Source organism: Camelus dromedarius, chromosome 5, assembly GCF_036321535.1.
Source record: "Camelus dromedarius isolate mCamDro1 chromosome 5, mCamDro1.pat, whole genome shotgun sequence".
Lineage (NCBI taxonomy): Eukaryota > Metazoa > Chordata > Mammalia > Artiodactyla > Camelidae > Camelus > Camelus dromedarius.
Genome location: NC_087440.1, coordinates 84,979,593 through 85,006,115, shown reverse-complemented (window position 1 = coordinate 85,006,115; position 26,523 = coordinate 84,979,593). Strand labels below are relative to the sequence as shown.

Genomic DNA, 26,523 nt, shown 5'->3' with positions numbered 1-26,523 from the left:
GAAAGTTAATTCACAGCATTACTGTGTTTACTCAAATCTCCTGGAAAAGCCTCCCATTGGTTAATGTCTTGGGGGAGGGGACCACCAAATGGTGAAGGCCAGTGGCCCCCCTCTAACCATTAACCAGCAAGAAAGCTGGCAAACAAGATTTAGTGGCAGAAGCCCTGCCGGCTTACTGCACACATATTAGGATCCAGGACGGCGGGACCAAGTCAGCAGCTGCAGCCTAAGCCCACTGCAGACCGTGAGTAACAGCTGAGGACTCTCCATCCTTCCTGCTCCTGCCCAACCTCCAGAATGAAGCAGCATCTTGCTTATTTGACTTTTTTTTTTTTTTTAATGAGGCATTGGGCATTAGGGCAACCAGCGGTGCTATGAGGCAACCCTGGAGAGGGTTTTCCAGAATCTGGGGGTCACCCACGGGGGTCTGACTTCTGCTGGGTTCCTGCCTTGCAAAGGCTGATCACTAAGAGCCATTCCCATCCAATGCACAGTGTTCCTAGGCCCAGCCAAGCAGCCATAACTGCCTCAGGGATGGAGTCTGAGCGCTGGGGTGGCTCAGTGCGACACAGAGCCCCTGCAGGGGGACACAGGCAGGGGAGAGTGGTGTCCGGCTGATGCAGCAGACTGTGCATCCACAGAGTCACACACACCTCCTCACTTGGTGACCTGGGGCAAGGATCCTGCAGACAGAACGGAACTATCAGCTTTCCACCACGTGCTATGAGATTTAAATGCAGAGGGCCTAGGACTGTACCTGGCCCTTAGGGGCCCTTTGGAATACAGAGAACAAAGAGAAAAAGTCATGTTTACTGTATGCATGACTTCAGAAATGCAGGACAAGGAGAACATTCATGAAATGAAATACGTGGATGATGCTGATACTCCACAGTTTCATGTTGCTGGTACTTTTCAGAGAGCTGTTTTACTCTTCACTTTGCTTTCTCTAGAGAAAGGCAGAATGGCGTGGCACAGGTTCCAAAGTCAGACTGCAGGACTTGGAATTTCAGCTCTCACTCCCTGAGCCTCAGTTTTCTCATCCGTACAATGGGCTCGGGATGACCCATTAAGTGAGGTCACATCAGAATGCACTGATAACAGCTGTGACTGATATTCACAACAATCTTGGAGAGTTAACACAGGAGAGGATGAGGCATGAAATCTCAGAGCCAGTAGGAAGACAAGGGAATGGACAAGAACTTCTATTTGGAGAAAGCCCACCCTGTGGGCTGTGAACTGCTCGGAGTCCTTGCCCAAGAAAGGACCAAAGACAGGTGTGGAGAGGGCCAAAGCTGAAGCAAAGATTTCACTGCAATCTGCCAGGGGCAGTGACAGAGAGAAGCACAGAGGGAGGGCTTCCTGGAGGAGGTGACCCGGGACCTGAGTACCAAAGGACGACAGGGAGCAAGCCAGGCCTGGCAGGGAGGGGATGGGCTAAAAGAGTGGAGCCACATGGGTCAGGAATGGGACAGGCCCATCTTTGTTCCCAGCTCTCAGGCCAGAGCCAGACTCCGCAAATACTAGGCAGTGGAATGACCTCCCCGGCCTGACCCCGGCAGAGGGATGAAAGTCTGATATGTGCTGGGAGATCACTCCTGAGACACCCAGCGTTGCTGCAGCTGAGACTTGAAGGGGCCTGATGTGAAGCTAGGGGTGGGGCTGTCACCAGGGTGGTGAGGACTCCCTGGGCCACATCAGTGAGGATCACCCCTCCCTGGGAGCAGTGGGAGCCACTGCAAGGTTTTCTGCAGCAGAGCAACCCATCTGCTTGATTTGAGAAAGACACCTCTGGCTGCGGAGACGAGAATGGTTGGCAGGAAGTGAGCAGGAGACAAGGAGACCTTGTGGGCAGGCGACTGGTAGAGAGGCCGAGCCCCAAACCTGGGCTGTGTCCTGAGACTGGAGGAGACAAACAACAAAAATTTGGAAGGTAGAAAGGGCCAGGCCAGGGTTGTGTATTATTATCAACTCTATTTTATACCAACGAAACAGGCAGAGTTTAGATAGAGCACCCATGCCACCCAGGTCATAAATAGCAAGGCTGAAATCGTAATCCAACTTGTTTCGCCAGGAAACCCAGGAAAATGGAGAATTGCCTACAAAGCCCTGTGGCCGGGGAAGGAGGGGGCAGGGCAGTGAGGCTGTTATCAAAGCCAAGATGCAAGGAACTCAGAGCAGGAGTTGTTTTTCCATCCACGTGGAGAGGGTGGGAGGAGGGCTCAGGGAGGTCAGGGGATGTTTGCATCTGTCTCTGGTGAGGTTCTGAGTTTGGAGCAGCCCAGAAGCAGAACTGTTGAATTAAATGATCCTATGTTTATTTTATTAAGGTACCATCATACTCTTTTCCAGATGACTGCACCATTTAATATTCCCACCAGCAATGTACAAGGTTTCCAAATTCTCCACATTCATGCCAACACTTCTTCTGTGTTCTGTTTCTTTTTTTTTTCTTTTTTCTTTTTGCTGCTTGGTCAATACGTTTATTACTGTCTTTATCTGAAAAATCTTCATAGAAGATTGTGGTTTGGTTCATTAACTCTCAGCAGTTCACTCCTGAGCTCTAAGGAAGCTTGCCTTCTTCTGAGCTACCTGATCTTTCTGGGCAAGTGACATTTTGGGACGGTTCTGTTGCCAGTAGAGGCAACCGGTGTTCCAGGTTCTTGTCCCGTCCCAGAAGGAATTCAGAGACAAGACATAGTGGTTAGAAAAGTAAAGTGAGGATTTATTAAAGGACAGATAGTACACTCTCAAGGGGAGAGCGGGCAGGCTGAGGTGAGCGGCTGCCCTGTGTTTCTTGGCCAAGTTAGTTACATAGGGTGTAAAAATGAATGGGCCGAATATTCATTGAGGAGGGAAGGGCTTGGGGTCGTATTCCCTGATCATCATCCCAACTCCACCTTCCCAAAGGGAGAGGGGATTTGTGTCCTTATTTAGTCTGGATCGGAAGTGTCATGGTGTCGGTGCATGATGGGTACTCCTGATCTGCAAGGCTAATTTTATTGAAATGAGGGCATAATGAGCAAAAGGTTACATTCGGACACTGGAAATTTCTGCCTTTTCTCACCTTTCTTTGTTCATCTCCAGGCCACTCATGACCCCAAAAGGTGTGATCCCTTATCAGCCCAAAGGTTCCTGCTTTTCTTTCTCTGCCCAGGGACCCTGGTGCTTACATGATGTATGGCTCCCTGCGTTTGGCTTGTGCCCCTCTTTTCTGCCCAATTCCTGCCATTTGGTCTGTGTCCCCCTTTCTCTGCTCATATCTAGCAATCTGCCTGCTCTAAGAGTCCCACTGCTCCTTTTTAACTTCTCTCTTAGGTGTTTCATTTTTCATAATAGACATCCTAATGAGTATCAGTTGGATCTCACTGTGGTTTTTATTTGCACTCCCCTAATGATTACTAACGGTGAGCATCTTTTCATGCGTTTCTTAGTTCATTTGCATATCTTCTTTGAAGAAACATATACTCAAGTCCTATGCCCATTTTTTGAATTGGATTGGTTTTTGGTCTTTTGCGCTTGAGTTTCAGGAATTTTTGTATATTTTGGATGTATCTGTATTAGATAGGTGATTTGCAAATATTTTCTCCCATCCTGTGCGTTGCCTTTTTACTCAATTGGTTGTGTCCTTTAACAAACAGAGTCTTTAATTTTGGTGAAGTCCAATTTGTCTAACTTTTCTTTTGATGCCTGTACCTTTGGTGTTATACCCAATGTCATGTCAAATCCAATGTCATGAAGTTTTGACTCTGTTTTCTTCTGAGCTTTATCTCTTACATTTAGGTCTTTGATACATCTTGAGTCAATTTTTGTATATGGTATAAGGTAAGGCTCCAACTTCATTCTTTTGCATGTAGATATCCAGTTTCCCAGTATTTGCTGAAAAGTCATTTCCCCATTGAATGATCTTGGTGCCCTTGTCAAAAATCATTTGACCAGATATGCACGGGTTTATTTCTGGCCTCTCTATTCTATTTCATTGGTCTACATGCCTGCCTTTATGCCAATACCACACTTTTGATTACTGCAGTTTTATAGTGCATTTGTAAATCAGAAGGTGTGTGACTTCTAACTTTGCTCTTCTTTCCGAAGGCTGTTTGGTTATTTGAGGTCCCTTCAGATTCCATATGACTTTTAGGACAAATTTTTCTATTTATGCAAAATACATCATAGGATTTTGATAAGAATTGCATTGACTCTATACAGATTTCTTTGGGTAGTTTTGGCATCTTAACAATATTAAATCCTCCAATCCATAAACACAGGATGTCTTTCCATTTACTTATATCTTCTTTAATTTCTTTCAGCAACATTTTGCAGTTTCCAGTGTATAAGTTTTTCACCTCCTTGGTTAAATTAATTCCTAAGTATTTTCTTCCCTTTATGCTGCTGTAAATGGAATTGTTCTCTTAATTTCCTTCTTAGATTCCTCGTTGTTACTACATGGAAACAGAACTGATTTCTGTGTGTTGATTTTGTATCCTGCTACTTTGCTGAATTCCTTTATTGGTTCTAACGGGTTTTTTTGTGGTCTTCAGCATTATCTATGTATAAGATCATGTTGCCTGTGAACAAAGATAATTTTACTTCTTCCTTTCCAACTTAGATGCATTTTATTTCCTTTTCTTGCTCATTGCTCTGGCTAAAACTTCCAGTAGTATGTTAAATAGAAGAGGCAAGAGCAGGCATCCTGTCTTGTTCTGAATCTTGAATGAAAAGCTTTCAATCTTTCACCATTGAGTATGATGTTAGCTGTGGGCTTTTCATAGTATGGCATTTATCACTGAAGTAATTTCCTTCTGTTCCTAGTTTGTAGAGTGTTTTGATCATGAAAGAGGATGTTGAATTTTGTCAAATGTTTTTTCTGCATCAATTGAGATGATCATGTTTTTTTTTCCTTCTTCTGTTAATGTGGTGTATTACATTGATCAATTTTTGCATATAGAACCATCCTTGCATTCCAGGAGTAAATCCTACTTGTTCATGGTGTAAAATCCTTTTCATATGCTAGTGAATTTTACCTGCTAGTATTTTGCTAAGAATTTTTGCATCAACGTTCATAACCAATATATGTAGTTTTCTTATGGTGTTTTTGCCTGGCTTTGATATCAAGATAATGAATGTGTTCCCTCCTCTTCAATTTTTTTGGAAGAGTTTGAGGAGAATTTCTGTGAATTCTTCTTTAAATGTTTGGTAGAATTAAAAACTGATGCCATGTGCTCCTGGGCTTTTTTGTGTTGAGAAGTTTTCAACTACTGATTCAATTTCCTTACTACTTACAGGTCTACTCAAATTTTTTATTTCTTTATAGTTTAATTTTGGTATGTTTGGTGTTTCTACAAAATTTCCATTTCATCTAGGTTATCCATCTTCCTGGTCTGTAATTTTTAATTTCTTTTCATAGTATTCTCTTATAATTTTTTTAAAAATTCTGTAGAATTGGTAGTAATGTCCCTACTTTCATTTCTGATTTTAGTAATTTCAGACTCCTCTCTTTTTTTCCTTACTCAGTCTAGTTAAAGTTTTGTCAATTTTGTTAATATATTTGAAGATTATAGTACATTTTATTATTATACCATATATTATTATACCATACTGTATTATCATACTATGTAATATATATTGATCAGATATATTATATTTTGCTTTCATTTATTTTCTCTAGTTTTTCTATTTTCTATTTATTTATCTGTGCTCTAATCTTTATTGTTTCCTTTCTTCTGCTACCAACAATCTCTTCTGGTGACTATTTATATGGAATATCTTTTTCCATCCTCTTACTTTCATGTCTGTGTCCTTGGATCTAAAATAAGCCTTTTTTAGTAGTCATATAGTTGTTTTTTTTTTTTTAACCCATTCTGTTAATCTGTCTTTTGATTGGAGAACTATATCCATTTACATTAAAGCGACTACCTACATGGAGGGACTTACGTCATTTTCCTATTTGTTTTCTAAATGCCTTATAACTCTTTTGTCCTTTACTTCCTGCATTACCATCTTCTTTTATGTTTAGCTGAATGTTCAGTTGATTTTTTTTTGTAGTGAAACATTTTAATTCACTTCCTTTTGTGCATACTCTATAGCTATTTTCTTTCTGGTTACCATGGAAATTTACAATCCTAAAGTTATAATACTCTCATTTGAATTTGTGCCAGATTAACTTCAATAGCATACAAAACCACTCCCATATAGCTCTGTTCCCACATCCTCTCCGTTATTTAAGTCACAAATTACATCTTTATTTGTTGTGTCTCCAAAAACATAGAGGAATACTAAATTCATTAGTATTTTAAATCATATAGAAAATAAAAAGTGGAGTTGCAAACTGAAATTATACTAGATTTTATAATTGTTCATATTACCTTTACCAGGGATCTTTATTTCCTCCTACAGGTTTTTTTTACTTTCAAGTGTTCTTTTATTTTAATCAGAAGGACTCCCTTTAGCATTTCTTGTAGGAGGGGTCTAGTGGTAATGAACTCCCTCAGTTTTGTTTTGTTTTTTTTAACCTGGAAATGTGTTAATTTCTCTCTCACTTTTGAAGAAGAGTTTTGCCTGATAGAGGATTCTTGGTTGATAGTTTTTTTCTTTCTTTCAGTACTTTGAATATATCAGTTGGATAGATAGTTAACCTTTCTGAGCTTCCATTTATGCCTGCCTAAAATCAGAACAATAATATCTACTTTATTAGTTTGTTGGCAAGGCAAAATGTTAGGCACCTGATAGTTACTTGATAAATCACAGCAGGTGTTGGAATTCATTTTCTGATGAGGAAATTGAGACCCTGAATTGCCCTATGTCATACAGCCAATGTGGAGGAAGGAAGGAACTGGAACTTGAGTGGGTCTTCAATGGGGTCTTCTACCTACTGCTCACCACACCTCGCTGCCTCAGAGGCCCCACGACATCTAATGAGCATTTGTGCTTCTGCAGGGCCTGGCCATCCAGGATGATGCTGCTCGCTCTGTACACCTGTCTCTTCTGGCTGTCTACCAGTGGGCTCTGGACCATTCAGGCTAAAGACTCTGACGCTGTCGTGAGCAAGAGGAACCCTCACCGGGACTTGGCTCCAAGCAACACTGACTTTGCCTTTACCCTGTATAAGCACTTAGTGGCCTCAGCTCCAGGCAGGAACGTCTTCATCTCCCCTGTGAGCATCTCCACAGCCTTGGCTATGCTGTCCCTGGGTGCCAGTGGCTACACACGGAAGCAGCTTCTCCACAGCCTGGGCTTCAACCTCACTGAGACATCCGAAGCTGAGATCCACCAGGGCTTCCGGCATGTCCACCACCTCCTCAGGGAGTCAGACACTGCCTTGGATATGGCCATGGGCAATGCCCTGTTCCTTGACTGCAGCCTGGAGCTTCTGGACTCGTTCTCAGAAGACACTAAGCACTACTATGGGTTGGACGCCTTGGCTACAGATTTCCAGGACTGGACAGGAGCCAGAAGACAAATTAACGAGTATGTCAAGAATAAGACGCGAGGGAAAATTGTGGACTTGTTCTCGGAGCTAGACAGCTCAGCCATGCTCATCCTGGTCAACTACATCTTCTTTAAAGGTACCCTTCACCCATCCCATTCTGACAAGGCCCTGTCCTCTACTGTCAACAATAGTAAGAGCCATCAAAACCCAGGGTGCACTCTTGGGCAAAGACTTCAATCTTACAAAGCACCTGCACATCTGAATCTCCATCTTCTCCATGATCCTATTAGGAAGATGGAATTATGTCATCTCACCAAGAACCAAAATGACACCCAGAAGAGTTGAGCAACTTGCCCAAGCTCTTGCAAGTTGGTTCAAGGTCAAACATGTAGCTATGAACAGTCTGGCTACCTCACAGTCTACAAATATTGGCCAAGTCCCAGCTGTGAGTCAGGTACTTGGCCAGGGGCTGGAAATACAGCCTCTAGCCAGACAGACAAAGCCCCTGTCCTCAGGAACTTCCAGGTGGTCCCTAAGCCCTCCTGTTCACACTTCCTGGGGGGCTCACGGCCAGTTCTGACCAAGTCTCCTGTCAACCAACCACAGTCCCTCCTCACCAGTTTGGAGCAGGATTTTCCAAAGTGCCTGTCCCTAAAAATCACCATGGAGACTTGTTAAAATTACAGATTCCAGAGCTTACACCAGACCTACTGAAGCAAAACTGCTTTAAAAAAGTCCTAGAATTTGTATTTGTAACAAGGCTCTCTCCCCTCATCATTTTTATGATCAGGCAATTTGAGGATATATTATCCTTGAGAATAAAATCTGTACTCCTTAGTCTATAAGTGGTTCTCAACCGAGGGAGATCCCACCCCCATCCACCTTCAGGGATGTCAGGCAATGTCTAGAGACATTGTGGGTTGTCACAACTAGGAGTGGGGGGGGTGACACTGGCATCTAGTGAGGAGAGGCCAGGGAGGGTGCACAGAACAGCCCCCACAGTGATACCTGCCCCCAGTGGCTATAGTCCCAAGGTTGAAAAACCCTGGCCTAGAATTATCTGTTTCTTGTGTCTTCTCCAGCTTCAGGTCTCAATATTTTTCCTACTTAAAGTTCCCAATACACAGCAGACTGACACGTACACACATCACAGACAGGCCGCCCACACCGAATTCCTTTCAAGTCTTTGAGCATGACGTCCCCGTGGAAGCCTGTGTTAGTTCCCTATTGCTGCTGGAGCAAATCACCATGAACTCAATGGCTTAAAACAGCTCAAATTTGTTATCTCACAATTCTGGGGTCAGAAGTCCAAAATGAGTCACTCTGGGTTAAAGTTAAGAGGATGCCAGAGTATGTTCCTTCTAGAGGGTCTCGAGGGGAGAATCCGTTGCCTGCCTTTTCCAGCCTGTAGAAGCCACCTGCATTCTTCGCCTTGTAACCCTCTTCCCTCTTCAAAGCTAGTAATCACATCACTCTGGCCTCTGCTCTCATCCTCACATCTCCTTTCTGACTCTGACCCTCCCGCCAGCCTCTTCCACTTTTAAGAACACTTGTGATTACACTGGGCCCACCTGGATTGCCCAGAGTAATCCCTCATCTCAAAGTCAGTTGATGAGCAACCTGAATTTCCTTTTGCCACGTAACATAACATATTCATGGGTTCCAGGGGTTAGGACACAGGCATCCTTGGGGGGCCACTCTGCCTGACAAAAGGTTCAAGCCCCTTCTGTCCCCTGAGCCCTCCCTCAACTTACCTGACTGCCTAAAACTTCTTCCCACACTTCAAATCTTGGCTCAAAAGCCACCACCTCCATGAAACCTCCCAGTTCCCTCAGGCAAATCTTTGTCTCTCATACGCATCCTCTGCAGTTTTTCCACACCCGCATTAAAGATTATCCAAATCATAATCCCCAGCAAAGACTCCTCACATACCATTTCTCTCCTCCCCGCCTCTCACTCGGGGCTTCCCATCAGCCAGCTGTCCCCCATCCCCCCGCCCCCGGCATGTTATTACTGGATGGACTTAGCATCTCTTAGCATCTTGGCGAGCCCTCCTGCTGCCTCTTGGCCTTTCTCTGCCCGTTCTCCAGCACGAGTCTGGGAACCCACCTGGGAGAGGCCTCCTTTCCTGGAGGGTAGTGAGGGTAAGGGACTGGCCAGGCAAAGGCACCATTCTTTTTTTCCTCCAGCTTTACTGAGGTATAATTAACTTATCATGTAAATTTAAGGTATACAACGGGTTGATTTGACATATGTATATATTGTGAGATGAGCACCAAAATAAGGTTAGTTAACACAACCATCATCTCACAAAGAAACCTGTGTGTGTGGTGAGAACTTTTTTTCTTCTATACATTTTTATTTTTTCACTGTAGCATTTTAAAATTGAAGTATAGCTGATGTACAATAAAAGCTCTAGGTGTACAACATAGTGATTCATAATTTCTAAAGTTACACTCCATTTATAGTTATTATAAAATGCTGACTATGATATTTTTAATTTCTTCTCTCAGCAACGTTTACGTATATAACATAACATTATTAACTGTAGTCAATATCCACTATGCTGTATATGAGATTCCTCAGAACTTCCTCATCTTATAACTGCAAGTGTGTCCCTTTGATCACCTTCCTCCTGTCCATCATTCCATTCTGTTTCTGTAAGTTCTATATTTTTAGATTCCACATATATGTGAGAGCATACAGTATTTGTCTTTCTCTGTCTGACTTACTTCATTTAGCATAATGCCCTCAGGTTTCCTCTGTGTTGTTGCAAATGGCAGGATCTCATTCTTTTATGACTGAGTAACTTTCTAATACAGGTATACGTGTGTGTGTGTGTGTGTGTGTGTGTGTGTGTGTGTGTGTGTGTGTGTATCACTTTTATTTATCCATTCATCCATCAAATTGTTTGGAAGATTGTTTCCTTGTCTTGGCTGTTGTGAATAATGCTGCAATGAACGTGGCAGTGCAGACAACTCTTCAACATAGTGAGTTCACTTCCTTCTGACGCATACCTAGAAGTGGGGTTGCTGCGTCATACGGTGGTTCTGTTTTTAATTTTTTGAGGAGCCTCCATACTGCTTTCCATACTGGTGGCACCAAATCGCATTCCCGCCAACAGTGCACGAGGGTTTCTTTCTCTCCACACCCTCGCCAGCTCTCGTTTTCTCCTTTCTTTTTGACAATGGCCATTCTGACAGGTGTGCGGTGACAGCTCATGGTTGTTCACTCGCATTTCCCTGATGATTAGTGATGCTGAGTGAGCACCTTTTCTTATACTTGTTGGCCATTTGTATATCTTCTTTGGGAAAAATGTATCTATTCAAGTCAGAGGCCCATTTTAATTGGATTATTTGGGGGGGGTGTTTTTTTGTTTTTGCTGTTGAGTTGTATGAGTTCCATGTATATTTTGGATATTACCCTGTTATCCAATATGTGTTTTGCAAAGATTTTCTCCCATTCCATAGGTTGCCTTTTTTCTTTATTGATTGTTTCCTTTGCTATTGCAGAAGCTTTTTAGTTTGATGTGATCCCATTTGTTTATTCTTTTTGTTGCTTGTGCTTTTGGTGTCATATCCAAAAAAAAAAAAATCATAGCTAAGACCAAAGTCAAGGAGTTTATTTTTCCCTATATTTTCTTCCAAAATTTTTGCAGTTTCACGTCTCATGTTTAGGTCTTTAATACATTTCAAGTTAATTTTTGTGAAGATGTAAGACAGGTGTCCAGTTTCATTCTTTTGCATGTGAATATCCAGTTTTCTCAGCACCATTTATGGAAGAGATTTTCTTTTTCCTATTGAGTGTTCTTGGTTCTCGTGTCATATATTATTTGAGTATGTATGTGAGGGGCTATTTCTAGGCTTTCAAATCTGTTCTGTTGGTCTATGTGTCTGTTCTTATGCCTGCACTGCACTGTTCTCATGACTATAGCTTTATAATGTAGTTTAAAATCAAGAAATGTGATGCCTCCAGTTTTGTTTTTCCTTCTCAAGATGCCTTTGGCTATTCAAAGTCTTTTGTGGTTCTATACAAAAGGCAGCATCCTTGACACCTGACTGCGGGAGGGCCAAGGAGTCTGGGTATATTTGCCTGGAAATGTTTCTGGATGCTCCCACTAATTACCCAGGACATCTCTCCCCCTAGACTGTGCACTCTTGTGCATGGCATCCCCATCTCTGTGGAGACCCGATACTTTGCATACCACTTGGCATGTGGAAGAAACTCAACAGTGGTTGCATAGAGGTTCTCGTAACACAGCCTTGGGAGAAAAACACAGTAAACCCAGGTAGAGGGAGGGCCCTTCTGAGCCTGACTGGTGCCTGAGAGGAGGCAGGACGGACAGAGGCTGGCAGGATGGCATTTGGCCCAGGGCCTTGCTCTTGTGGTTTCTAAGTGTTCTCATGGCCACAGTGCCGCTGAGTTGATGGGAAACCATAGCTCCTGGTAATAAAATCAGAGAGAGTTTTAACCTTCGAATGTAAGAGCAGACATTGACAGGAGTGCGGGCTGCCTGGCTGTACACAGACTTCCTGTGATACAGCAAAGCTAATTAACAAGCCCCTGCTAAGCTGGGAGCTACTCTGAAATGTTGCAGCAAGTCAGGATAATAAACAGAAGTGCAGGGTGTGGCTGTCATCACTACACTTAGGACATGTACAGAGTCCCTGGCATGGTCTTTACTTAGTGGACTGTCTTGATAGCTCTTTTATGGAGAACAGTAAAAATATTGTGAAAAAGTTTTCCAGGGAGTCATCCATGCTCTCTCCAATTCCCCTTCACAAATTCTTAAGTTTCTTAACCATGAGTTCTCCTGACCCACGAATTTTCAAGAAAAGATCCCCTAAAGTAGAGGTTAGATCCCATTCTGTGTTTGGTTCTCTGCCAAACTGGATATATGTTATACTTGCTTCTAGAAAAGAAATACTTAGTCAAAAGCATACAGCAAACTTTTAAGGATGAAAAACCTAGCACTAAAAAATATTTAATCCAATTTTTTTGGCTGTGAGCTGGACGACTTAGCCACAAAACATGCCCCCTTCAGTTTTGAGGACCTCAGGCTTCCTTTGGAGGACGATTTGAGAACGTGCAAGGGATCCCACCTGCTGTGAGACAGCCTCATGATCCAGGGAGTCCCCCAGGCAGAGGGATGGAGAAGGGTCTGCCTGGAGCTATGCACTGGCCACGTTCAGGTGGCCTCAGGTGGGAAACAGTGACCTCACAAGGGTTTCTGGACTGGTGCTCAAGGGCAGCCAGGACACTTGGTACCCACTGGACTAGGGTCCTCAGTCATCTCCAGACCTGGGAAGACTTAACCTAGAGCAGAGGAGGCCCTAGTGAGACTCAGCCTGTGTCTTTAAACATCCAAAGGTCTGTCCCCTGTAAGAAGACTCAGGGTTGCTTGGAATAAATTCAAGGGCCAAAAAGGCTCAATCAAGCAGGCATTACATTCAGGCAGACTTTGGCTCGGTCTAAGGAGCAATTTTCTTCCCATCAGCGCTGACCAGTAGTGGAAAGTCCCATCTGTTCAGGTAGTGAGTTCCCCGTCACAAGAGGAACAGATTGCATGATATCATGAAACATGGTGGAGAGGGTTTGAGTTCAGTCCGGGGTGGGTGTCTGTGACCTTGAAGGAATCTTCTCACCCAGACTCTGCCTCTAGGGAATGTATTGTGGCCTTCAGGGCCATTTGGCAGATGTGGAGCCTCCTGTAGGAAAGTGCGTACAGTTGACTGGGCGGCTAGGACATCAGAGGGTGGGGATGGAATGGATGGTTGGTTCCTTCAAATCCCCCCAGGGACCTTGAATCCACAGACTGAGATCCAGCACCACTTCCAGAGCCCTCCCAGCCAGGATGGCCTCCAGGGCCGGGGCAATGAGGCAAAGTCTGGTTTACTGACCCCTACCCCTAAATCCTAGAGCCAGCAATCTCTTGCTCTCTTCCTCCTTCTATTTCTAGAAGTCAGTCTCAGATACGGTGCTGATCCTCAGTCCATCGCAAAGGGTGGAGAAAGGAACAGGCTTTAAACCTCCGGGAATTTCACATCTTAGCAGGAAATTCCAGCAACTCTGGTGGGACCTTCTGGCGTGAAGGAGGCTGCATCACTTGCTTGGCGGTCCCCCCTGGGGCTGTGCAGCCTCCCAAGCTGCCTTTTCGCCCTGCTCTCAGAGACTTTCTCTTACTTTCCCTCTCCCTCCTCTTACCAGGCACGTGGGCACAGCCCTTCAACCCAGAAAGCACCAGGGAAGAGAACTTCTATGTGAACGAGACGACCAGGGTGACAGTGCCCATGATGTTCCAGTCGAGTGCCATCAGGTACCTGAATGACTCGGAGCTCCCCTGCCAGCTGGTGCAGCTGGAGTACACAGGCAACGAGACCGCCTTCTTCATCCTCCCGGACAAGGGGAAGATGGACACAGTGATTGCCGGGCTGAGCCGGAACACCATTCAGAGATGGGCTGACTCCCTGACCAGCAGGTAAGCCCTCCGGCCAGCTGTGCTGATTTCTGCAGCCGTCGCGTTCCCAGAAAGTAGGGTGGGTGGAAAAGGGGTGCACTGGCCATCCTTCTTCCCCCAGATTTGCCCTCCAGGGCTCACTTTTCCTGCCTGCTGGGTCCCCAAAGGCTGGAGGTTCTCTGGTCTAGAGGTCACACTTACTTCTCCACCTGTCGATTGGCGCTGAGCTACTCCGGGCCCTTCCACAAAGTGAGGTCCTTCTTCCCTGGAAGGTTAATAGCCGCCCTCTGTGTTATCAAATCTTTCACTGTTTTCTCAAACTGAGCTCACCAACCACCCGGCCCTCACTGATCCATTTATCTTGCTTACCTGAGACCAAGCAGCTCTAAAGATTCCTGGGAGATCTCATAAAAAAGACAATGAAAATCATCACTCTATCCACCCTGGAAACAATGCAAAGCCTATGAATGGTTCTTAAGCCACTCAGTGATCTAATTCTTCTTCAATCAATCAGTAACTAAGTAAGAAAGTAAGGATAAGTTGGTAATAAACTCATTTTCCCTCGGGAACCTCTGAGCCAGAGGACAATCAAAATTATAGCCAAGCTTGTGTCCAGCCCTGATCCTCACCTTGGAGGGGGAAGCAGAGGTTCTGGAGAACATGGTCCTCACTCCCGGGAGATTGGAGTTCTGTCTGTGCACGAACCAAGCAATTTGGGAGCTGGTGGTGGGTGGGTGGTGCAGACTCAAAGGGAAGAGGGGATTGGGGGAAGGAGCCGGCGCTCGGATCTGGAGTCGCTCAGGAAGGCTCATGGACAGGTACGATTTCATTTATTCATCCATTCGTTCACTATATTTATATGGAAGCACCTGCTGTGTACCATGCACTAGGCTAAGCACAAGGGATAGAACGATGAAAAGGGCAAAATATAGGCCCAAAAGGCCTGCACTCTAGGGCAGAAAACAGAGTCTGGTGCCATTGATAGGGGTACAATGACATCATAGGTTCTCTCAGAGCAAGAAAAGGGAGGAGATGCACAAATGTGTAAAATTTGGGGGAGGGTGGGACACGGGACTCCGGCCAGGGGACTGGGAAAGGGGCTGCAGAGCAGATTGCTTTCACTTTGTGCGCTAAGCCCGAGTGGAAGTTCAGCCAGTGGCAAGTGCGCCCAAGAGCGTTCATGGAAGAGGGAACGACTCCAGCCAAGTCAGGGAGGCGGGGCCCGGGGCACCGGCAACAGAAACAGATGAGACGAATTCAACTTGGATGAATTTGGCAATCCAAGAATTTTGCAGGCAGACAGTCTAGAAAGAAGCTCTTCTACTTTATTATATATGTAGGTTTCCTGTTCTAGGGTTTTGGTTATTTTTATTTTAAATTATCCCCTCAGAGAGCTGCCAAGTGCTGATACTTCTGGAGAGGTTAATCCAGCTCCCCCTAGTGGACGTGAAAGTGCCAGCAAGTTTGACCTCACTAGTGCGGGGGAGAGTGGTATGGTCAGCTCTGTTCCAGAGAGATCCCCTGTAGCTACGTGGGGGCACAGAAGTGTCCTTAGACCTCCCTTGAGTGTGTGTGCATGTGAGCCTGTGTCTGGGCGATGGGAGAGTTCCATTTGCCAGCTCCTCAAGTCGGCCCTCCTGTCCCTACCTCACTCCCACCTCTCAAAAGCAACCTGTAATTCAGGTACAGTGCCACCAGGTGGTGATAATGCACCGTGATTCAAATTCGCGACCCTAGCAGGTTGAAAATAAAGGATAATCTCTTTACACCCAAAATAATCTCTGCACCAAACTACTTGAACAACATTTATCAATAACACGTTCCATTTTCTTCTAAATTTTTAAATGAACATTCAAGGTAAAACTTTGCATCTTTACACATCATATGTGATTGGGCATGAGTTCTCTGCTTTATCCGGGTGATATTGCCCGTGGCTTCTCACCGCCATGCTTGCGTCGCCCCTTCTCCCTCATCCTTCCCAGCATCACTGCCTCCTCCCCAACTGTGCTCTCCTACGCATCCAAGCTCAGCATCCTTCAGGGTCCAGCACCTCCCACCAGAAACCTCTGGGCCCTACTCACCGGCTGCTCTCGCGAGAGCCTCCACTAGGTCTCCTTGCTCTGCTGTCACTTACTTACCTACCTGCTGCCTGCATAGGTCGTGGCGGCAGCTCTCTGAGGGTGAGGCGATGGGAGTCTGAGGCAGCTAGTCCTGGTTTCTTCACTTTCCTGTGCTTCCCAGTGGTGTGACTTTGGGGAAATTCCTCAGCCTCTTTTGAGTTTCAGTCTCGCAATCTAGAAGTTGAGGATGGTGACTCCAATTTTTAAGACTGGTTGCCTGCGTGGATTAGAGGAGATAAGGGAGCTCAGGAAGGTCCACCAGGTGCCGGGTATGGGTGCTTCCCTTACCTTCCTTTGCTGTTTCCTGTCTGGACAAGTCACATGTCTCATTCGCCTTTATATATATATACGTATTTTTTTTAATTGAAGTATAGTCAGTTTACAATGTTGTGTCAATTTCTGGTGTACAGCATAATGCTTCAGTCATACATGAACATACCTATATTCGTTTTCATATTCTTTTTCACTGTAGGTTACTGCAAGATACTGAATATAGTTCCCTGTGCTATACAGTGTAAACTTGTTTATCTATTTTATATCTGTTAGTTAGTACCTGCAAATCTCTGACTCCCTATTTATCCCTTCCCCCACTGGCAACCATAAGTTTGTTTTCTATGTCTGTGAGTCTGTTTCTGTTTTGTAAATAAGTTCATTTGTCTTTTTTTTTTTTTTTTTTTTAGATTTCATATATAAGTGGTATCACATGGTATTTTTCATTCTCTTTCTGGCTTACTTCACTTAGAATGATGATCACCAGGTCTATCCATGTTGCTGCAAATGGCATTATTTTATTCTTTTTTATGACCAAGTAGTATTCCATTGCCTTTGATTCCTCTTCAGCTGCCCTGGTTGCCAGCCACCAAACCTCACCAGAGCAGCTTTTGCTCAGTAAAGAGAAGGTTTCCTGCATTCCCTCCCCTGCTGGAGAGCCGCACCCTTTCACTGATTTCAGGGTTTGGGGCTGGAGAGCAGGAAAAGGAAGAAATTTTAAAATGAAAGTAATGCCCACCCCCACCCCTGGAATGACTTTACTTACCTTTCTAGATAGCCTACCTGCTTTACCCAGAGGAAACTGCCAGTCTTATCCTCAAATTCTTCCAGAATCACAGAGCTTTAGTACAGAAGGGCCCTAAGAGAGGCCTTTGTTGCCTTACACTGCCTTGCTGTATAGATGAGAACAAGCACAGAGAGGGACAGGATTTGGCTGAAGCCACACAGCATTAGCAGCCGGGCTGGGACCAGGACCCCTACACCCAGTGGATGTTCCCTCCACTCCTCCTCTTCTGCTGGGGGTCCTTGGGGGACCACAACGGCTTTTTCTCTCTTTTTTTTGGGGGGGGTAACTAATGTATAGTTAGTTGATTTACAATACTGTGCTAGTTCCAGGTGTACAGCAAAGTGATTCAAAAAATATATATATATATATATCCTTTTAAAATTATTTTCCATTATAGGTTATTACAAGATATTGAATATAGTTTCCTGTGCTATACTGTAAATTCTTTTTGTTTATTTTATATATGGTAGTGTGTATCTATTAATTCCATACTCACAATTTATCCCTCCCCCACCTTCCCCTTTGGTAACCATAAATTTATTTTCTATGTCTGTTGAGTCCATTTCTGTCTTATAAATAAGTTCATTTGTAGTATTTTTTGATTCCACAGTTAAGAGATATATGATATTTGTCTTTCTCTGTCTGACTTACTTCACTTAGTATGATAATCTCTAGGTCTAAGGCATTATTTCATTCCTTTTTATGGCTGAGTAATATTCCATTGTGTGTATCTATACCCATTTTCTTTATCCAGTCATCTGTTGATGGACCCTTAGGTTACTTCCATGTCTTGGCTACTGTAAATAGTGATGCTATGAACACTGGGGTGCATGTGTCTTTTTGAATTATATTTTTTTCTGGGTATATGCCCAGGAGTGGGATTGCTGGATCATATGGTGACTCTATTTTTAGTTTTTTAAGGAAACTCCAAACTGTTTTCTATAGTGACTGCACCAATTTACATTCCCACTAATAGTGTAGGAAGGTTCCCTTTTCTCCACACCCTCTCCAGCATTTATTATTTGTAGACTTTTTAATGATGGCCATTCTAACCAGTGTGAGGTGATATCTCACTGTAGTTGTGGTTTGCATTTCTCTAATAATTAGTGTTGTTGAACATCTTTTCATGTGCCTGTTGGCCATCTGTATGTCTTCTTTGGAGAAATGTCTATTTAGGTCTTCTGTCCGTTTTCTGATTGGGTTTTTCTTTATTAAGCTGTATGAGCTGTTTGTATATTTTGGAAATTAATCCCATATCAATCGCATCATTTGCAAATACTTTCTCCCAGTCCATAGGTTGTATTTTCACTTTATTTATGGTTTCCTTTACTGTGCAAAAGTGTATACGTTTGATTAGATCCCGTTTGTTTAATTTTTCTTTTATTTCTTTTGTCCACAAGGACTTCTTTAGGGAGTCTTTCCTTCAGTGTCCAATGGTTTATCTGTATCAGGTGGAATCAGCTCCAAGAAAGAGCTGAGAAGGCTTTGCAGTTCAGAGGCCCAAAGAGGAAGCTACCTGTGTGATGGAGGGAGAGACAGAGTCTGCCTCTTGCCCTGTCCCTTCCCTTCTCCCTTCCCCTGTCCCCAAAGAGCAGGTCCAGCTGGGAGGCAGGGTCTGGAGGGATCACAGTGAAAGAGGGAGTCTGGCTGGCCAGGCCCAGCCCCCAGAAAAACCTAACCCCATCTGCTTACCCCGAGCAGCCAGGTGGACCTGTACATCCCAAAGGTGTCCATTTCCGGAGCCTATGACCTTGGGGGCATCATGAGGGACATGGGCATTGCAGACTTGCTTAACAACAAGACACATTTCTCAGGCATCACCCAAGAGGCCCCACCGAAGGTGCTGAAGGTAAGTATCTCTAGACCCCACCTTCCCCTCACCCCTGCCAAAATCCACAATACCAATGATAGAAGCAACATGGAGCCCATCCATGAACAGGCTTCTAGGTCCCAGGCTGAGAGCCCCAGGTCTTGTCCAAGCTCCTAGTTTTGCAACAGGCTAAATAGAGGCTCAGCAAGAACGTGACATCCCCAAGGTTACACAGAGCTAGTGACAAGGGAGCGCTGCAGCCCAGGCGTTGACCCTTTCTGCCAGGCCACACAGAGGGGCCCCTGTGGAAGACAAAGTCACCATGGCAGGACTGTGAGCCACCTCCAGCAAAAAGGAAACGTCTAAATGAGATCACACTGAATCTTCTACTCAGTTACATTCATTATCTTCATCCCTCTGCTTCATGTTCTGTTATTCATTCATTCATTCATTCAGGGAGTATTTATTGAACATCTACTTTGTGCCCCAAACTGTGCTCAACACTGGATGTGCCTCCATTCCTCAGACCTAGCCCTGCCCTCACAGGATCTTACAGTCCTGTGGGTGACACAACAAGAGAGGCAACAGGGGAAAGCTGTAGTGGCAGCAGCCTCCTCCCTAAGCACATAGACATGGACCGTTGTGATGCTGGCACAGAGTATGTGCACAATAAAATGCCTGTGTGTGAAGGACTGAGTCAGACAGCTATCACCTTACAAGGCGAGTGTTACCCCAGTTTCTTAGAAGAGGAATCTCTGCCTTGGGGAGGGTGAATAACTCATCAAGGCCACAGAGCTAGTAAATAGTCTGACATTTGACCTAGGGTCTGTTTGACTCAAAACCTCATATTCCCAAGACACACTGCAGTGATTCGTAGCCCAGCTCAGAGTTCTCCCCAGCCATATGTGCCTATTTACAGAGCCACTGAGCCTCTGATTCCCTGCTGCACCATCTGCCCATAGGGTGTTGTTATTTAATTAGGCAGATCTGCTCTGTCCAAGGTTTTTGATAAAAGCTATGCAAGCGTTTTGCTGATTTCAGAATTTCTTCTAATTTTGATCATATCAAGGACTGTTTCAACAGTCAGAGATGACCCTTTTTCATACAGAGAGGCACAAGCACTTTGCATAAGTTGAACCCTCCTTCTTTACTGGCAGAGTGGAGAAGGAGCAAGGTTTGCCTCCACCAGCCCAGGACCCAGTAAGGGGCACGGGATATGGACGCGGAAGTCCAATTCTGGCCCCAGAGCCTTGATCTTCATTGGTGGGCTTCACCTGCCCACTTTCTAGGGAGGAAGCCTAGGTGTGGTATGGGTTCTGGAGTTGGGCAGACCCCTGCTCCCATCCTGGGACTGCCATGGAGATGAGGAGCTAGCTGGTGACCTCCTCTGAGCCTCAGCTTCGCCATCCAGAAACCCGAGGGCAGAAGGGTGAAGCGCTGAGACTTGGAGAACTCCCCACACGCCGCAGGTGCTCAACCCCCACTCTCGGTCCTTACCCACCAGGTGCTCCATAAGGCCATCCTGCAACTGGATGAGAAAGGATTGGAGGCAGTTGCGTACACCAAGGTCAGCCTACAGGGGGCGCCCGATCCTCTCACCATCCACTTCAACCGGCCCTTCATCCTCATTATCTTCGACCACTTCACGTGGAGCAGCCTTTTCCTGGGCAAGGTTGTGAATCTGACATAAGGGGACACCCAGAGGAGCCGCAGCGCTTCGGACTCTGGGCACCAGGGAGTCCACTGAAACGTTCTGGGAAGTGGGCGGGTTCCCCTAATCTTCTCTAGGTTCTCTTGTAATAAACAATGTCACTGTGATTGATGACAAGGTTAGTTGAAGGAGAAAAGTGAGACGATTGACATTTGGATAATACCAATATAATATTGTACCAATGTAATTTTCTGGTTTTGATCATTGTCCTAGAGTTGTGTACTATGTGGTAGTACACTGAAATGTATATGGAAACACTGGTTTTTTTTTTTTTTGTAAATTTATGTAAATTTGAAATTATTTCTAAGTAAAAACTTTTTTAAAAAAAGAAATTATTCAAGTCAAAACACAAAAGAAAGTTGTCTTTAAAGTGCTAGTGGGAAAATGTCATAATATCTTTCAAAAAACAAAAACAAACCATAAAAAACCTTCAAAAATGAAGGCAAAATAAAGAGTTTTTTTTCCCCAGACAAGCAAGAGCTGAAAAAGTTTATCACCTTCACTAAAGAAAATTTTAAAGTAGTTCTTTATGCAGAAACAAGATGATTCTAGATGGAAACTTGGACCTACACAAAAGAAGGAAGAGCACTGGAAAGAGTAAATATGTGGATAAATATAATATATATTTTAAATATATTTAAAATAATATTAACTGTTTAAAGCAAAAATAGTTATCAATTTATTGCTTCTCAACTCCAAATCCTCCCTTTATTGCTGCTCTGCAAAAACTGATCTGGACGTTTTAAACAGTTTTGCTTTGCCAGCCGGGCATATTAATCTTTGTCAGTAGAGGGCGCTAGACAAAGATTGCTGGAGGAAGAGACCCTACTCTCCCAGTTCAGGGCAAAAAGCATTAAATGAGATAAAGAAGAACCAGATGGATGGATGGATGGATGGATGGATAGATAGATAGATGATATATGATATATAGGTAGATAATCAGGTGATACCGTAGATGATAGGTAGATAGATATGGCATATATCTTGAGAAAAAGAAATTGAGGGATACTTCCTTAAATATACATATTTATACATTTCCTATATATACATATGTGTGTATATATATATATTCCTATGTATGTGTGTGTCTGTGATATAGATATAGATATAGATATAGATATAGATATAGATATAGATATAAATATAGATATCCCCGAATTCTGAAGTCAGCATCTTAATAAGAAATGCATTCCCACTAAGGTCAAGAGTAAGACAAGGCCACTCATTATACCCACTACCACTTCACATTGTCCTGGGGGTACTAGACGATGCAATTAGATAAGAGAAATCAGAGACATAGAATTAGAAACTCTCTCTATATTTGCAGATGACATGTAACGTACCTATATAACCCTAGCAAATCAATGATAAAGCAAACTCAAATAATAAAAGAATTTATAGTATCGTATCAGAATATAGAATTAACATGCAAAAACAATGCCTTCATATACACAAACAACAACCAGTTAAAACACATAATGAAGAGAAAACCAAATAGCAACTGAAAAGATGTAACACTTACTAATAAGCAAGAAATGAGCAGAATTTATATAGAGAAAATTCTGCCATAATCCTTTAAGATGCAAAATTAGGCTTGAACAAATGCAAAGATATTCTTTCTTGAATAAGATGGGCCAACATCATCTAGACATCAGTTTTCCCTAAGTTTATCAATTTAATGGTATTCCAATAAAAATGCTAGCAAATATTTTTTTTCTGGAGATAGACAAGATGTTAGCGAAGTTCATACAGAAAAATAAATGTGCAAGAGTAGCCAGGAAAACATTGAAAAGGTACAGATATGGGGGACAGGGAGTGGGGAGGACAGGGGACTGGCCCGCTCAGGTATTAACATCCTACACAGATACTCTAGTAAAATCTGTGGTGCTAGGCCCTGAGGAGACAGAGAGACCAATGAAGTAAGTTAGAAAGTCTGGAGACAGACTCAAGTAAAAATGGAAATTTAATATTTGATAAAGAAAAACTTTTAAATAAATGGTATCAGGACAACTGGATAACCATTTAAAAAAAACAAAGGATAAAATTAGACCTATTTTCCACAACATAAATAAGAATAAACTAAGAATCAGAGATCTAAATTTAAAAAACCATACAAGTAATAGAAGAAAACATGGGTAAATTCCTCTATAATTTAGATGTAGAAAAAAAGCTTTCCAACCATGACTCAAAGTCCAGATGAAGTTTGTTAAAGGATTGAGAAATTTGACTATATGAAAAATATTTTTAATTGCAAGGTCAAAATTTCATAAGCAAAGTCAGAAAGAACAAACAGAAGTGAAAACCTCAGGGAAAATATTTTCAAAATATATCACTGATAAAGAGCTAATATCCCTAATATGTGGTGTTTAAACACATGAAAATATGTTGGACTTGATAGATAATTAAAAAATGCAAATTAAAACTACACTGAGATACCATTTCCTATCCATCAGACTGGCAAAAACGTGACAGCTTCCCAGTACACTATAATGGTTGGGTGGAAAAAGTCATTTTCATGCATTGCTTATGGAAATGCTGGTGGGTCCTTGTCAAAAGAAACACGGGCAGGATAAACTAGAAACTAAATAAACTGTTGCCTGAAAAGCATGAGGAAGGACAGAGTGGAGGAGGTAGAAGGGAGTACCACTTCTCTTTATGGATCTTTTTAAATGGTTTAGACTTTAAGGATAATATTAATGTTCTATATATTTAAAAATAAAATTACATGAACAAAGTGAGCAAAGCCCTAAAACCAAATGAAAAGAAAATAAAATGAATTCAAATATATTTCAAATGGATAACATAACTACACTGAGAGGGAGAAAAAGAATTAATCCAAGGAATTGTCAAACACAAGACTTGGACGATGTATCTCTAGTTGGAAGAATCTGGAAGCCCTCTTTCCAGGTTTGTTTTTCATCACAGAATGGGGATAGCAAACGAGACACTATATGATTTGCAGGATTGAGCAAGAAGAGCCACAAATACAGAATGAGGGAAGCAAGGAAGAATCCTGTGATGGAGGGTATGAATTGAATGCATAAACTCATGGTCTTTAGTACATTTCTAATATATACGTATAGCTGGGACAATTTGAACAGGTAAATAAATAAATACATAACAGAGGATATGTATATATAGTAAGAACAGTAATGGATTAAAGTGCGCTGAATAAAATGAAGAGTTCATGAATCCATACCCATCATAGTGATAAATAAATATGAAAGGAAAGATGGATTTAGATTATCATAGTAAAAATCAATTCAAGAACAGTCAATGGATACTAAATCCGGGGGCATGGGGAGTTTGATGAAAAACAGGATATTAAAATTTGTGTTGAAGTCTCTCCTCAGTAGTGAGTTATTATAAAAGGAGAAAGAGTAGCTCTTTATTGGAGAAATGTATATCACCTTAACCAAGGTATTAAAATTAACATCACCAGTTAGGGACAAAGGGACATCGTGTCCTCTGGATGTGACAGTCTGAGAAGGAGCCAACATTGTTTCCATGATAGTCCTTCCAAAAATGTATGATCTGAGGCTAACCATGGGGACACAGCAGACCAACCTAAATTGAGAGAGCCTGTGAAACAGCTGACCTGAGCTTTCCCAAATGGCCACATAGTGACAGACAAAGTAAGGGCTGAAAAACTGTCCCCGATTCAAGGAAACTAAACAGACCTGGCCCCAACCACATAGATGGTCCTGGACAGGACCCTAGGTTGAAAGTAAAAATATCACAAGGAACGTGTGGGGCAGCTGACAAAACTGGAACATGACTGTAGCTTCAGGTGTTGAAACAAGATTAAATTTCTTGGATTTGCTTATTCGATACTATTTACATAAATGAATGTTCTTGTTCTTGGTATTACCTTGCCATTTCCAACGGTTCAGAATACAATAGCACGCATGTGCACACGCACGTGCGCACAGGCAGATATGGAGAAAAGAATTGTCAAACACGTGGACGATGTTTAAAAATTTATGTATCTGCGCAGAACCCAACCTGTCTGTGGTTTGGGGTTGCTGTCTGCCTCACAAAGCAAAGTAGAGGGTTTGTCTTCTAAGAGAACAAAAGTCATCTCCTCTGAAAAAGCCTCTTACGCAGTTGGCTTTGGCATCTTCTAGGAATAGGAGGACATGGATTGAAGCCCCATGAGTTTAGTTTTTTGTTGAGGTAGAGAAAGAAGACAGTGGTTATAACCAGAAAGTCCAGAGTTGGGTGTAGTTACCTCCAAAACTCGTCACCGTTAACTCAGCCCGGGCTTCATGACAGTCACAGAGGTGGATTCCTTAATAAAATAATAAGACAGTTTTAAAAAAAGAAAGTTACGACTCTGGATAAAGTGTTATAGGAGTTTTTTGTAACTATTCTTGCAATTTTACTTCAGGTTTGAAATTATTTAAAATAATTTTTTAATTAAAAACAAAAATAAATAAATAATGACCCACAGCACAAAAGAAAAATAAGGAAAGGACATAATATCCCCGGTAGAAGGACCATCTTAATTAAAACCTGTTGTCAGCAGCTGTGCTACTTAAGTCAGGGGTTTAGGAGACACAGCATTGCCTTTGGAGAGAGAGGTCTGGGTTCAGATTCAAGCTCTGTGTTCTTGAAAAAATTAACTAACCTCTCTGAGCATCTGTTTCCTTATACCCACTAAGGAAAACTCATTATCATTTCCCTCTTATTTAGAGGTCCTTCTGACTGCACCAAAGCGAAAGCCCATCTCAAGAAAGCTTTATTAGTTCCCCTATCAGGCTATGCAGATGCAGGTGCTAACCAGCCAAACTCCTAGTTACCCAGACGTTATCTCCACCTCGCTGACCACTGTCCTGCGTACAGCTTCTAAAAGCAACCATTAAGGGACTTGCCTGGGCCATCAGCCCTGCAGCGCTGGGGACAGAACAGATCAATCTGCAGTCTTGTGAGGTGTCACTGGAGCCAGGTGAGCCAGGATGGAAAGCAGCCTGGAGCCGAAGCAGGGAATTAGAAGGCCAGTGAGGAAGGGAGACACCGAGGCCGCTGGGCAAACGGCGAGTCATTTATCTTCCGAGTGCGTGCGCGCATGCGCGAGCGCGTGCTGCAAGGATTTGGAAGCCTTTTCCCTTCTGCCCCCGTGTTACACACCTGCCGAAGCTTTCCTCTTGATCTGATCCACGCAGAGCAAACGAGCTGCAGTTCTGTCTGTCTGTCTCCTGAAGCCTGATTATGCCATAACTGGCTTTAGTTGTTTTTTCAGACGTTTAGCCCCTTGGGTCCCAGGACGTATTTGCTTTAGAAGCCCCTCCATCTGGCCGTCCGGGGTAACTTTTGGAAGCATTGTACTTCCTGCCTGGCAGGAGTTCCAGGAAGTGTTGTACTGTCTCCTCGGATTTTACCCTGGTCAGCACAGGTCTCTATGCAACAAATTATACAACAGATACCAGCTCCCGAGCTCTTCACAGGCACTGCCTCATTTAAGCCTCACAACACTCCTCACAGCCCAGCCTTTTGCTGTTTTACTGTTTAATGGAGCCCCGTTTTACAGATCAGGAAACTGAGGCAAGGAGCGTGTTCAGGGTCGCACGACTGGTGAAAGAGTTCACGGTATCCTGCTAGGCTTTGAGCTTGACCTGCTGGGAGCCCCTCAGGACTCAGGTCCTAGCTGAAGGTGGAGAACTCCTGAGTCACACTTCCTAGGGGGCCAGGATCCACCGCCCTAGAAACAATGCTGCCCACCGACAGCCTGAGTGCTACTGAGGTATTCATGGGCCAGAGGCTCAGTTTGGGCCGTTTTATGCGAAGACAAAGAAAGTTCAGAGAGGTTGGGTTACATTCCCAAGGTCCAGAGCTAGGAATCTGGAGGAATTGGGTGGGATTCGAGCCCAGAGTTGTCTGACAGAGGTGTTTGTTCACGCTCTTTCCAGTGCATTCTGTTGCCTTCCTTATAAAAATCCGTTTCT

General features: G+C 43.4%; 1 protein-coding gene and 1 long non-coding RNA gene across 5 annotated transcripts in view; one reads left to right on the top strand and one right to left on the bottom strand.

Annotated features, from left to right (window-relative positions):
• Positions 1 to 25,935, bottom strand: part of LOC116153604 (uncharacterized) — a 65,448-nt gene extending 39,513 nt beyond the window's left edge. Inside the window, exons 1-4 of one of the 4 annotated variants that reach the window (XR_010381064.1) lie at positions 25,709 to 25,935; positions 25,453 to 25,548; positions 24,810 to 24,869; positions 16,019 to 16,217 (exon numbers count right to left, since the gene is read on the bottom strand). This is a non-coding gene — a long non-coding RNA (uncharacterized LOC116153604). The other 3 variants (XR_010381063.1, XR_010381065.1, XR_010381066.1) reach the window with 3 other exon arrangements.
• On the top strand, positions 174 to 20,829 carry SERPINA6 (serpin family A member 6). Its single transcript, XM_010987833.3, has 5 exons — positions 174 to 244; positions 6,931 to 7,559; positions 13,631 to 13,901; positions 18,759 to 18,906; positions 20,372 to 20,829. Exons 2-5 carry the CDS (start codon positions 6,947 to 6,949, stop codon positions 20,555 to 20,557), a joined length of 1,218 nt encoding a protein of 405 aa, XP_010986135.1. The 5' UTR covers positions 174 to 244; positions 6,931 to 6,946; the 3' UTR covers positions 20,558 to 20,829.
• Positions 25,936 to 26,523: the final 588 nt, after the last annotated feature.

Bases quoted from the DNA above. Each gene is read 5' to 3' on its own strand.
- SERPINA6 (XM_010987833.3), top strand. From the start codon at position 6,947: ATGATGCTGCTCGCTCTGTACACCTGTCTCTTCTGGCTGTCTACCAGT. The intron at 7,560-13,630 runs GTACCCTTCACC...TCCTCTTACCAG, and splicing joins CAACTACATCTTCTTTAAAG to GCACGTGGGCACAGCCCTTC. The intron at 13,902-18,758 runs GTAAGCCCTCCG...TACCCCGAGCAG, and splicing joins GCTGACTCCCTGACCAGCAG to CCAGGTGGACCTGTACATCC.